The sequence below is a fragment of the Drosophila yakuba genome, chromosome 3R (genome assembly GCF_016746365.2).
Source record: "Drosophila yakuba strain Tai18E2 chromosome 3R, Prin_Dyak_Tai18E2_2.1, whole genome shotgun sequence".
Taxonomy (NCBI): Eukaryota; Metazoa; Arthropoda; class Insecta; order Diptera; family Drosophilidae; genus Drosophila; species Drosophila yakuba.
The window spans coordinates 3,160,050-3,173,840 of NC_052530.2; the positions used below are offsets into that span (position 1 = coordinate 3,160,050).

Consider the following 13,791-nt stretch of genomic DNA (forward strand, 5'->3'; position numbering starts at 1 on the left):
TGGTCGGAGCCGTAACGAAATCATATTTTGATTTATTGAATAGAAATCGATTGGATTAATCGAAAGAAATTATATTGCAGCGGCCGACTGTCGGCGAAATTTGCTCTGCCTGTTGCGGCTTTCTACGGTCTCCATAGGTATACCGACCTCTGCTGTCAGCAAAAGCCTCTAAGGTTTAACTGTGGGAAATTGACATTAAAGGATGAAATCGGCCTGAACAAGAGATAACGCAGTAGTCGAGCTCCCCGACTATCTGATACCCGTTACTCTTCTACACTAGAGTGAGTGTAAATTTACAAGACTAATGAAAAAATATCGAAACCTTTTTCAAAAGTGTGGTGTCTCTATGTCTCTGGAGTCTGCATGCTTTTACTCTACGAGTAACGGGTATAAAAATGTTGTGGCCTGCAATTAAAATTTCACCTGGGTTCCGCCGTTGGATGATGGCCATGAACGAGTTTGGTTTGCTTTGATTTCGGCTGGATTGCCGCAAGAACATGCGGGCACCATACTAGCTTTTGATTGGGAGATATAGCCAAGGAAATGGCAGCCAGAGTTAATTGGCAGTGCCAGGAGTCTCAACAGTTTTCATTTTACACAAATATGTTTTTTAAATCGCAATTAGAAGAGGGCGTTGAGGTATATGAAGTTTTACAAATTATGAAAGACTCAAGGCAAATATAAACTCTGCTTCTGGCTGTCAGCGATAGGAAACAAGAAATTAGGTATCAAAAATACCAACATACTTGTATGATGCGCGACTGGTATTGTGATCTTCCCCTTCTGGCAAATCTTATTTGGAAAACACATCGAAACATTGGCAAACTCCGTTCCCATGACCGAGGAGAATGAGCCGAACGATGCCCAGAATCAGAAACCTTTAAACAAATCAAGCCACGACCACACGGTCGGTCACCAAGCAATGCCAGCATCTGACACAAAACAACGGCCGAAAGTACAAAAATGGCCAAAAGCGAGACAGAGACAGAGAGAGAGGACAAAACTTGTTGACACGGCCCAAACCAAAACCATGGCCATGCCATCCGGTCTCTTTCTGGCTAACTGCGCCCCTCTCCCTCGCACAAACGGTGCGCTTACTTTCTGTGTCGGTACAATTTAAGTTTCAATAGGCGACTATTTGTTGCAATTTAAGCTGAACGCGTTTATAAATTGAAGGAGGAAACTGCCGTCGACTGCGACTCATAGACAGCCGCGTGGAAACCCCAGGCGGGAAAAGGGGCTTGCAGGGGGAGTTAAGGTTGGATACTACAACCAACTGGGAAATAGGCAGGTAGAGGCCCAACGAGTGACAGGGCCCCCGGACGTTTAAATTGGACCAGCGAACGTACACATGCCGCTCACAGTTCAAAATGCAAAGTCTAATTTTCGGTTTTTGCGCAACTGTGATTCGGCCTGACACTTAAATTACTTAAATTAATTTATACTAGCCATGGGTCCTATACTGATTTGTCCGCTCTTTTTGTTTGTTTTCCTTCGCGGTACAGTGTTATTATTTTGTGGCTAACTAATGTTTGCGGTTGTCTTTTTAATTGAATTATTTTCACAGTGTCTGGCAAACTGTTGCGGTCGATAATGAGAGTAAAAGTCGACTGAACAGCATTTTTGACGTAAGCCTGCAAAAAAAACAAATGAATCATATTTAAAGAGCCGTAAATAAATAGGAGCGAAATAGAGGATTTTTGTTTTGACAGTATTTTGTATATTTTAAATGTTCAATAATGGCACTTTCAACGGCCATTAAGTTTTACTAAGCTTGGGATTGAATAGTTGGCCAGATCGACTCCGCCATTGATCCTGATTAAGAGTATATATATATACTTTATATGGTCGGAATAGCTTCCTTCTGCCTGTTACATACTTTTCAACGAATCTAGTATACCCTTTCCCGCTACGAGTAACGGGTATAAATATTGAAACAGCTTGGACACGGCGCAGACGCATTGGCACCACCCAAAAGACGCACATTAAAGACAATTTGTACACTTGGCTAATAGTTTTTTAATCAAAATTTAACGCCACACTCGACTTACAATAGTTTTTGAGGCAGCACACCCATGCCGCATTCTCCAGCCTTCCTTACCGACCACACGCGAGCTGGGAGAAACCTTAATTAGTTTTCGAAGTGCAACCAAAGATGATAAATTGTTGGGCTGGGAAAGCCAGGCAGATCCCAGACTGGCTGTCTGGAGCGATCGGGACTGGACGGGCTTATTGAGTTACGATGTCAGTGGATGATCATTAAAATTACAGACAGTACCGGCCAGAAACTGGGTTCCCAAGAAATTCATGGAGGAACAACTGGATCCTCGCCAGTAAAATCCCCTCCCCACTCGCTAAAAAAAGTTTGTAATATTTCAATATTCGCACACAAAACGAAATTAGCTCGTCGGAGCATTGGGATCCGAGCTTGGATTGACATTGGGATTGGAAAGGGATCGAGATCGGGATGGGGATCGGGGCGGAATCGGTATCGCAGTCCGCATGCAAATTCACTGGAACAAATAAAAAGCAAAAGACGGGGCAAATACAAATACAAATAATAAAAAGGCTTATGCCGAGCTGAGAAGTCGTTGTGGCTATGTGACTTATGGCTGAGTTCCTTTTATGCCCTGGACACTGTTGCTTTCGTCTCGCTGCTGCACTGAGAGAAAGGAGTCAAACTAGCGATTCTATCGACATAGCCAATTGCTAATGCCCAATTACATTGGGCATTACACTCAAATACCGAGTGTTGGTTCAGCGAACCAAAAATTGATTAATGGCCATTAATCTGCTGACAATGAATATCAATTAGTATGGTTAGTATTTCGATAAATTCAACTAGGTTTTCAAACTCCTTATTTGGTGGCCTCAAAACCCATATTCCGCATTCCCATATTCCTTTCTCCCGATAAAGTTTCACCTTTGTGGTGTGCGGTGTACTTCGTTTCGTTCGAGGCATGTGCAGACAGTTGTGAAATTATATTTGCGCACCGTCATGGCCATTGTGTTGCTGCAGGAGGATTGGACTGAATTCGAGGACTAGGCACTAGAGCCAGAGACCCAGTCCCAGCCCGCCTCAACTCTCGATTTGTCAGGGCAGACGAATAGCTTAACTGTTGGCCAGTTAAGGTGCAGGTTGTTGCTGCGCCGATCGCAGATGGAGGAGTTGGGCCGGGACATGGGAGCTGCCGCGCATCACCGTCTTCGTGCTATTCAAACAAATTATATACAAAATGTTAAATGAATTATGAATTTTGCATATGCGAATTCGCCGTATCGTGCAATTTTTCATATCCAATAGGCAAGGACGCTGTGAGCCAGGCCAGCCAGCCAGTCAGCCATCCAGCCGGTCGAAGAGAACCTGTGTTGCTTGGCCAATCTTTCCATGGTGTTGGCTTTAATAAATTGGCGTGGGGTGCGCCTCGAGCAGTCCATCCTCCATCTCACCATCACCATCGCCATCGCCGTCATCCAATCCTCTGGGCGTTGTTGTCGCAGGCTTGTTTGGGCCATGTCCGTGTCCAAGTCAATGTCATGGATTTGTGCGGCATGTGTCGAGTTCAGCAAACACAGCCGTTCGACAGCCACTAGCAAAAAGGAAGGCAAATATAATCAAGTCATATAAATTGAGTGCATTTTTCACAATAAATTGTCTAAATTGTCTAAATTATGCCGTGAGCGCTCACCTGATGACCAGGAAAGTCATGTGGGCCCATCGTTTCCGAGAGCAGTGCGTGTGGGAAATTAGCTGGGACTCGGTTGGATTGGATAACCGGGGGATTAAATTTGATTAGCTGAGAATCAGAAATAACTACTGCTTGACTACATTATTACCGAATATTCTTTGGACCAGGCAAAATTAATTTAAATTGTTGAATAGCTGGTTTGATGCATATATGTAGTAATATGTAGTACTAATTTTTTCTTTAACAGAATAAGAACATTTAGCATATTTGGCGCATATTGGAGATTGGAAGAAAGTAAGAATTATTTATTATCAGAATCGCAATAAAGGCAAGTTTTGAAAGAGGTAATCTCATCGGTCAAAATTGTTGAAAGAGTTTCGTCACGCAGTTCGCCGTGCCTTTCACTCTACAACCACAAACAAGCTATGCACAGTATCGTAAATTATAAACATATCCAGCGCACCTCATTATTAAGGAAAATTAGGGAATGAACACAGAAGCACTTTCCCAAAATACACCCACCCGATTCATCCCAATCCATCCAGCAGTTCGGGGATCAGACAATCAAACATTAGCAGGTGAAATACGTTGATGTGCCTTAAAACAATATTTGCGGGCCTGCAGTTGTGTTTGGTTAGCAATTAGGTGCATCCCGAGCTTGCAGGCGAGCATAAGCCAGTGATGGAGATCCGATCCCTGATCGATCATGTAAACAATTCCAGCATATTTAGTACGTGCCAGGAAAATGAACGGCCAGCCCGAGGGTCGGCGAGGAGGCGGGGCAGCGAGGCGGTGTGGCAAGTGGCAAGTGCGCGACTAGACTAACAGTAGCCACGGGCTAATTATGCTCGGGAAAAACGGAAAAGCGGAGCAAGAACCACTCGATGGCTGCGCCCTTTAGCGAGAGCAGCACTTGGCCAGCATTGAACTTGATTTATGCACCTCGGCATAGGACCAGAGACAGCCGAAGAATACCAAACCAGACCAAACCAGACTACCAGGCGGCCACGCCAGCCCGCTGAAAGTTTCAAGTACTTTCCACAACCAGGCCTCAGACTCGATTTCGAGCTATTTGATCCAGGGAAATGGTTGCACAGGAACAATTATTAACTGTGGTTGTCAAAAGATATAATTTGATTGAACAAAATGGAAACCTTCAAAAAAGAAAGTAAAATACTTACATTCAAAAAGTAAATCTGCGGTGAAAGAATTTCGCTATGTATTTTATGACACGCAGTTGCTAATAGAAAATATAAGCTCCAAGAAAACTCACTGAAAGCTCTCTACAATAACTTTAAGCTGACGATGCAGTTTCCTGTTGAATTCCTCGGACAGCAGCTGACGGTCCACTAGAAGTGGAGTATCGCCTCCCTCTTTGGTGACTCCTTTTCCGCCTGTAGAGCACACCTCCTGTGTCGAGGGCTTCCATCCAGAATCATCATAGGCAGATTCGCTAAAGCTCTTCAGAAATTTCTCTGCGAGCAGGGCTACGCGATCATTCGGACGGGGAGCATAGTTATCTGTGAGGACCTCCGATCGACGAGTGAAGATAACACTGGGCTTGTAACTCAAACTACTCGGCTCTATGGACGGACGGGTCTTAAGACTGCTATTAAGGCTGATGGAGGAGGTACTCTTTCTTGTAGTGAGTGCTGCTGCCATTAACTTAGCCCGAATCTTCTCTTCGTCGTCGGTCAGTGTGATGTCCAGAAAGTCGGCGTCATCATTCAGAACTATTGCAGGACCCTCGAAATCATGTGGAATTTCCATCAGGGCTTTGTCAGCATCGTATATCTTAAGGCTAAGAAAGCTTTTCGACTTGGTTACCTCACTTGATGATACGTCTGGTCCACCCTCGTGCATCAAGTCTTGTTCACCTATAACATAGTGCTGAAGAGCATATTAAAAAAAATCGGAAAGGAAGCTAGCTGCGGAAAGCCGAAGATTATATACTCTTACAGTAATAAATTTTTTAAACAACGGATGTATACCGAATAAGAACACCTTATGATAAAAAAAATCAAAACTTTGATTACTTTTCCATTATTTCCAATTAATATTTTCCTATGACAGCTATATGTTCAATTTTAATCAAATTATAACCGAAATTGTATATTGTCAAAACCAGATGTAATGTGTTATGATAAAAAACAACGAATGTACATACTTCGTTCCCAACTATTTTTCGATTATTTCTATGTCAGATATTATGATTAATATGATTCGATCTAATAAAAACAATGTAGACAGTTTCCAAACTGAGACAATACTTTTCGTAGGAACAGTTGGACGGACAGACGAACATACGCACATGACTTCATAAACTCGCCTGTTGAGGCTGATCATGAATATACATAGATATTTTATATGGTCGCATTACCCGCTGTAAGGGTATACAATGCGTTAAGATTTTTGTGAAAAGGTCTTACTTGATCAAGTAGATACCCTTCCTCACTTGAGACCTTAGGGTCGGATTTATCGGAAACATATTTGTTATTATCGCTCACCTCGGCTTCGTAGCAATACTGACTATAATTATATTCACTTTTGTCGAGAGCAACGGAATTACTTAGCTGACTATCGATCATATTTTGACCTAGATCTTTGTAGCAATGAGATGCATCCGCGGTGATGACACTAGGATGCTTCCCAAATGTAAATGCTCCAGAAGAATAAAGTATGTCGACACCCCTAGCAATTGTATCCCTTTGCATTATTGGGCTTTCATCGTACACGCTTTGCTTGGTATGAATAGCCCGTCTTTTTTTTTTTGAGCTCAACCAACCGTCTTGATGACTTTTGTTCTGTGGGTCACAATGCTCCGTATCTAGAGTCCAATCCGTCCAATCCGCGGTCTCATCTCGACTGGGACATTGCACCCCAATGGAGGCACCTGATCTTCCAAGCTGAGCCGCCTTAACTTTCTCGGTGCCAAATTCGGAGTGAGGTTCCTGGTAGTGCACTTTGCTCCTCGTCTTGATGTTAATGGGACTATTGCCACGATCTTGATACGTCTTTGGCACACTCCTCTGGCGATGATAATGAGGATGACGACGATGGCATGTGCTGCAGCTCGAAAGATAATTTTTTTTTGAGCGAGATTGCGATGTCGCAGTTGTTGGAATGTAACTTTTGCAATTTACAGGGTAATTGGGTCCATCAGTCTCCTCTGCGTCGTAGCCCTCGAAATGGTACTTTCCTGATCTGAAGTGGGCAGTGCAAACACTACAAGCGTAAGACTCTTGTGCGCAGACACATGATCTTGCTCTGTGCCTGGTATTTAAAGCACCATTGCAAAACCCACTTTCCAATGGACAGGAATACGAGTGGGTTGCTTCTTGATTTTTTTGGCAACAGTGCCTTTCTGTTAGTTCTGTTTTATATGACTCTCTTTTGAAATGATTTGGTCTAATCCCCTTATCTCTATTTGATACTGGGTTAAGAAGTTCTTCCAAGCAACTGAAGGATCCACGATTTCTTAGAACTTGTTCTCGTGAAGGGTCTGTCGAAGAACTGTCGTACTCCTTGTAGCCTCCTTCGAGTTTACCAGAATACTCTGAGCCTATGCTGCTTCCATAACTCCCGCTTCCCGGACCCCTGGGAAACGATAGTTGATCGGACCCACGAAGTTTAGATCTGTTAATATGGTAGACCTGAAAAGCGCGCTCCGCTTTCTCTTGTCGTTCCTTAGACTCTTCCAAAATTTCGCTGTATATCTGACTATAGCTCTTGGAACGATCAGAGGATAGCAGGCTTTGTTGAGACCAAGACTGCGTGTCATCGTGATCACTTGAAATATAATCTGTGTCCTTTGGTATACCTCCCAACTCTTTTTCCAAAAGAAGGTTTTCGTTCGAGCAGTTCAACATTGCCTTTCCCCCGTAACATGGACAATCCTGAACGTGCCGTCCGTTGTAAATCTTCTTAGAAACTAAGTCTCGGTCGTTACTGTTTCGATCTCCACCCGTTTCAGGGTCGTTCTGGTCCTTTGTCGACACGCTCCTGGCGCTGACGTAGTGCTGATCATGACGGGACTAATGGTGGGTTTGCAATAGTGGGACCAAGGAAACTGGGCAGCCTACTTACCATTTCTAATCGAAGATCTTCTTGGGTGTAGCTGCGTGGGGAATGGGGGCCCAAACTGAATACCTGGCATTTGTTGCCGGGCAACCCCGATCTCTAGAGCTTCCAGGTTTCCCCACTAAAAAAGGGCTTGCTTTCAGCAGGCCCATTAATTACCGGGCCAACTCAACTTGGCAGCCACAAGGGAGCCAAGTGGCCATATGCACCGCTGGCCCGAAAAACAGAACTCAATTAGCTAAACCAACGAAAACTCACTCACCATCTCGAGAACTTCACATTGCCCACACACAACGAGCCGACGAAAAATGGAAGTGCATCAAGTTCTGGAGAGGCATACGAAGAGGGGCTGGAAAGAGGCGGACTTTCGAGGCATACAATTGCGGCCCATTAGTGTCACTTAGCAGCTAATTATGCTGCGCCCGAGAATTACTTTTTAATTTGTTGCTCTGCGCCTCGTACCAAAATAAATACCGTGCGCGCCAAGAACTTCAAATAAATTTTAGGCAGGAGGAGCAGAGGGCAGCCACCGAAACTCAAGGGACGAATTTTTCCACAGTAGTTTTGGCAGCCAGCTTGGCTGCTTTGGTTTCTGTTCTCGGCTTTCCGTTCTCCCCACTCCGACATGGACATTTGGCTCCCGGTCCCGGTCCCGGTCCCGATTCCGCTCCCTATCCCTTTCCCTATCCGTATCCCAATCCCATTCCTACTGTTTCTGCCGACGCGTGCTGTGGGCGTTCACCTTAATTTGCTCACTGCCCAAGGGCTCGCATCCTCGGAACTCTCGAGTCTTGGACGCTGTAGAATTCTGGTGGCAAAATGGGCGTTACCGGTACAGAAATTATGATGTTCGACCAAGGGCCATGGCTAGCTTTCGAACTTTAAATTGCCAAAGGGTAACGTTTTGCAAACTTTAGCAAGTAATATATTTGGCAATGCTTCTCTAAAGAAGTCCACGGATCCTTAAGCGAAGTTAGTTTAATGGAGAAGTTAAGACTGAATATTGAACAAAAGCTATAACCACCACATCCCAAAGGCATTGACGGCACTTAATATACTCAAAATATTGCTACGATCCGTGAAGCATGTTTACCTTTGATCTTCGCGCCTTTGGTGGCACACGACTCCAGTCGCTTCAAGCGACTCCAAGTGTTAATTAGACAAAAACTGATTAAACATTTTGCGCACACACGCTCCAAATGAGAAGAAGAAGTTGCATTGGTCAGCCGTAAACGGCGCCACATCGCCAGGCCCAAAGTCGCCTCGATCGGTAAGGAAAGGAGCAGAAGGGAACTGGGTCCAAAAGCGGGCAACACACATTTATTAAAGTCGATCGGGGCATAAATCGTTGAGTGACATGCGACAAACGTCCGAGTTACATTATGTGCGGTGCGATTGATACGACAATCGAGCGATGGATGCTTCGGGTGGATACTTCGGATGGATGATGATGATGATGGGTAATTAAAAATTGATCACGTTTAACAAACTGCTACCGAAACAATATATCACAAATGATTCGCCGAGCAGAAGGAGGACTTGACAAAGTCGCAAAACTTGAGCGGTTTCGGTCGTGCGGCTGTATGGACATATCGATCGCGTTGAGATGCCACATTAAGTCAAAGCTCTGGTTACATTTCATCTCTCGGCGCAGATCCACATGCGTTTTTGTGTGCGTTTTCCCCTGTTCTTTCGACAACTGGCCCATCAATAATTCATTTCGCCTGAGTGATCTATTCACTGAAGGATCCAATTCATCGATCGATCGTTTGTTCGCCGATCGGACTGATCGAACCGATCGCGAGAAAAAAGAGATATTCCGCTTGTCAGTCGGGGCCAGGGCACAAGTGTTTCCTTTGTTCCCTCCCTTTGAGGGCTACAATGTGCCATAAATATATTGAATACATATTTGGAGGCGCGGAGGGTCCCAGAACAATGGAACCGCTAAGGTTCCGCTCATTATTTGCCAGGAATTGAAGTACCCTTCAGCCGGAGTGTTGGTTTTTGTGCAAACGCTGGCGACTTTTGATGGAACACCGCCGCAAACGGTTATTGATTAACGACGCCCTGCAATGCTGTAGGCCAATGGATCACCGATCCAATGCCGTAATGATCCCACTTCTACCACTTCGCCCACCTGAATCTAAATTCGTATACTGCCCTCCATACGCAAACTTTAACCCCTGGAAAAAGTGCGCGAAGGTGTTGGATAAAACATAAAGTTCGTGTGAATGCCGACACGTTGTGACAATTGTTTGACAACAACGGCCGCAAACGGCTTTTGAGCACAAAAGACATGGAGAACTATGAAAAGGTCGTCAAGCGACTGGGCCGCATGACTCGCCCACACAATCATACAATCATCGATAAAGTTTTTCGCGTTTGTCGCGTTTTCCCCGCGGTTTTCTGCAAAACGTGCCACGAGTCGCTCGCGAACATTCAAAAGATGCAAATGCCACAAGGAATAAACAAACGGCGCAAGCATTCACAAACAAATACTGGCTGCGACTTGGAATTCGTCCAGCCCAATCCTATCGCCTCATCTGGAATCGGTCGACTGTGGGTCTGCTCGTGGCATAGATTCCCGCCTTTCTTTGTTCCGCGAAATATTGTTAAATTTATAGGCACATACGATGTGTAATCTGTCCAACGATAGTGACAGGCGAGACAGATTCTGACAAACTTTGGGCCGCATTTTTTTCCAAATAGGTAGCCTTCTTGGGTAGCATTTTCGGATTAGAAAATATCTCATAATTCAGTTATACAAAGATCATATTTACGTATAGTGTTTACTTGATTGCGCATATTGTAAAATCTTTTAAAAATAAGTGTATGCAACCCTGACAAGTCTTTGCTGCATTTTAATACAAATGGAACTGAAATATATATGTATATCGTATACGTATAGTGTTTACTTGATTGCGCATATTGTAAAATCTTTTAAAAATAAGTGTATGCAACCCTGACAAGTCTTTGCTGCATTTTAATACAAATTGAACTGAAATATATATGTATATCGATATCTGTATATATTGAGAAATGCGAGACTGAGATTCCGCCACCTAATCAAATACAAAAGAGGTTGATAGGCATTAGCAGAAAGCATACAGTTGAATATAGAAATATATCCCCCACCTTACCACCAAACCCATAGATACCACCACCTGCCCCTGTGGACATTGGGTTGCTCGTCGCGCGTGGTTCTTGCTTCTCGGCCTGTAACAACACCAGAGCTTATTGATATCGTGCTCATTGATCTTGTATGGCGATAAGTCAGCGCTCAAATACTTATATATATGAATATTTTCATCGTCGGGCTTGGGCTCCCACTTCCAGCGAAGTGGATCGCATAAAAGCGGAGAGGCCAGAAACAAAGACTCCAGCTTTGCGAAGGCATTAGAGGCGATCTTCGGACTTGGTAGTGCTTGGATTGGGATTGGGGATTCGGTTAAAAGTGTTTTTTGCAGGTCCGCTTTTGCAGTTGAACCCGGGGTTGCGGTCGAGATCAGGACGATGCTTTGGAGGAGGTTGCGGATGAAGATGAGGACTGGGGCACATGTGGCCCAAACATTCTCACACGACCAGCTGTGGAATGGCGAGGAAAACCTCTGGCTCGACCTGAACTAAAACTGGGACTCGCCGATTGGGGTCTTTTCTCCTAGACCGCAACTATAAATTACATAAACAGCTTTGCCGTTCCGCGAATTAATATTCGTGTGATATTTTATCGTTATTTGATTTCGACCAAATTTACTGACCGTCCGAAGCGAAGTTGCAGTCGAAATAGTCGTGCAATTGCAGGTGCGAAAGCTATCGATTCCCTTTAAGACCAACGATGGTCAGGTGGGGTACAAGGTGTAACGTTATTTAAAATATTAAAATAATAAATAAAATTAAATTTGAAATATTGATATGTGCGTGATCGATCGCTTTATGGCTTTATTGTTAGGACAAAAATTGAAATAAATATATCCTATATGTGCTTATAGGAGAGTTCTAGAAAGTTATGCCCTAAAACTCCTCTCCTCATTAACTTTATGAAGATGCCCGCAAACATGTGTCAACCCATTGCCATAAATGTCCGAACAATTAACAAGCGCCCCAAGTGGCAAGGCTTCATATGCCCATTCGCCCAAGTGGCCCCAGGATAGTCATTAAGCGACTGAGCCTCAACTTTAACCTTTTTAATGGCAGGCCGCATCATAAAAACCCTCAGCAGCCCATCGCCCCCCTTGAAATACCTGGCAAATTAGCCAGAGTCATAAACTGTGGAAGAGCTGGGTGTAATTATGCATAACATACAGCCTTTAGCGATACGGACAGATGGATTGGGCATCAAGGGGCGTTTGCAGAAATTAAATTATTAATTCTGCAAGTCGGAATTTCAATTTCAATTTTCCCGATTCGTGGATCGATTTCGCCTGCCCTTTTTATGGGCTGCAAAGTTTCAGTTATTAATTTCATTCGCGAACCAAGCCAAACACACTCGGCGTATGCGGAGTGTTTCAGCGCCTAATGAGCAGGACGAGTGAGGGGCGATGGATTGGGCGGGGACGCGGTGGCGGTACAGGGGACACGGGTGATCGCAAACAGCAGCTCGTAATTTAATATTTCATGGCGCCAGCAGCACTATAAAAACGCAGCAGCTTGGAGTCCAGCTCCAAGCTCCAAAATGAAATGACTTTAGCTGTACCATTCATTATGGCAACACGACGTTGGCCGAGGACGCCGAAGATGTACTGAGAGAAACGGGTCAATCCACACTTGTGATAAGTTTGACATAAGTCAGCTTTCAAAGTATCAAACAAAATTTTGTTGGAAAATTTTTAGGCCTAGATACCAAGTTTGTAAGTTTGCTTCCTAAGTTCCCTGCAACGTTTTAATTAAATTATGATCAAAAATATCCGCTAGCGCTAAAACGGTTAATATGTCGATATGAAATATTGAGCACACAGTACACTGCAAAGGGACATTTTTCCACGTGTGGCCGAGAACCTGGCGCAAACCCAGCAGACAGTCGCGGGCGGGGGGTCACACATTCCCAGAGCTTTTTCCAGATTTGCTGCTGCTTCATCTTCATCATCTTTTGGTTATCCTTGCGGGTCCCTCCTCGGCACAGTAAAAAAAAAATGTCTACGCCAAACACAAAATTTGCGTCGAGATTGCGATCATTTCGCTGATATGCCCCGCTCCTGCGAGCAGCTCCTGTCCCTCCGCCCACAAAGGTTCCGTATTTCGCATTCAGGCGTGTGCGCAGCCACAGTCCGCGAATCGTTTACCCCTGCCTTCCCCTCCCCATCTCCCTCCCCCTAGCGATCCAAGTCCCTGCACCGCACCAATAAGCAGCTAAACAACAAAAACCAAGGTGGAACAACGCGTGACGCGAAAATACCAAACACATAACATTTGACTGTTGCCTGTTGTCTGATGTTCTGGTTACCCTTTATGCCTCTGGCGTACACTGAGCGGAAAAGGTTCGCTTGCGGCTGAGGAATAGTGTTCGAAGTTCGAACCAACATTGACAGAAAGAAGTTTATTTTCGCTTCCAAAAACACTTGGTCAACAAAAATCTGGGCAAATGACAGGAGGATATTTATTTATTTATTATTATTTATGAACAATCTTATAAAAGGTGGGAAGATGCGCCATTAGAAGTTTGGCTAAGTAGCTACAAAGATAGTCTGGGAATTTAAATATATTTAAAGTATATAGTCGAGTGCTGCGATTACTATTAACCCGTTTTTCAACTTCAGGACATGACCAGATATACCACGAATTATAGATCATGGCGCCGAGCGTGTAATATATCAAATCAATTGACAATTTGCACATTTTAAGATGAACATTTTTAGGAACCTATATTTCTAGATTCCGTTCAATATAGTTTAAACTCTTAAGATCTTTAATTTAAGGAGTTATGATTTTGCAAGCCATGTCGTTGTCCATGGCTTATCTTGTTTGCTCGAGTAAGCGAAATGGCAGTAAGCGAAATTTTTTAAAGTTGCCCTAACCCTGATTGCAA

The 13,791-nt window shown here is 44.1% G+C and overlaps 1 protein-coding gene across 4 annotated transcripts; it reads right to left on the reverse strand.

The window, feature by feature from the left end:
* Positions 1–4,886: 4,886 nt before the first annotated feature.
* LOC6535338 lies at positions 4,887–7,900 on the reverse strand. Of its 4 annotated transcripts, none has more exons than XM_015191587.3 (3): positions 7,776–7,899; positions 6,475–7,723; positions 4,887–5,566 (listed from the first exon to the last, which is right to left on the reverse strand). In XM_015191587.3, the coding sequence occupies exons 1-3, from the start codon at positions 7,776–7,778 to the stop codon at positions 4,959–4,961; spliced, it is 1,860 nt and encodes a 619-aa protein (XP_015047073.1). In that variant the 5' UTR covers positions 7,779–7,899; the 3' UTR covers positions 4,887–4,958. The 4 variants fall into 4 exon arrangements, with proteins under 4 accessions (XP_015047073.1, XP_002095994.2, XP_015047072.1 ...); XM_002095958.4 differs by having other exon boundaries at positions 4,887–5,579; positions 6,119–7,723; XM_015191586.2 differs by having other exon boundaries at positions 5,453–5,566; positions 6,119–7,723; positions 7,776–7,900.
* Between the last annotated feature and the right edge of the window lie 5,891 nt (positions 7,901–13,791).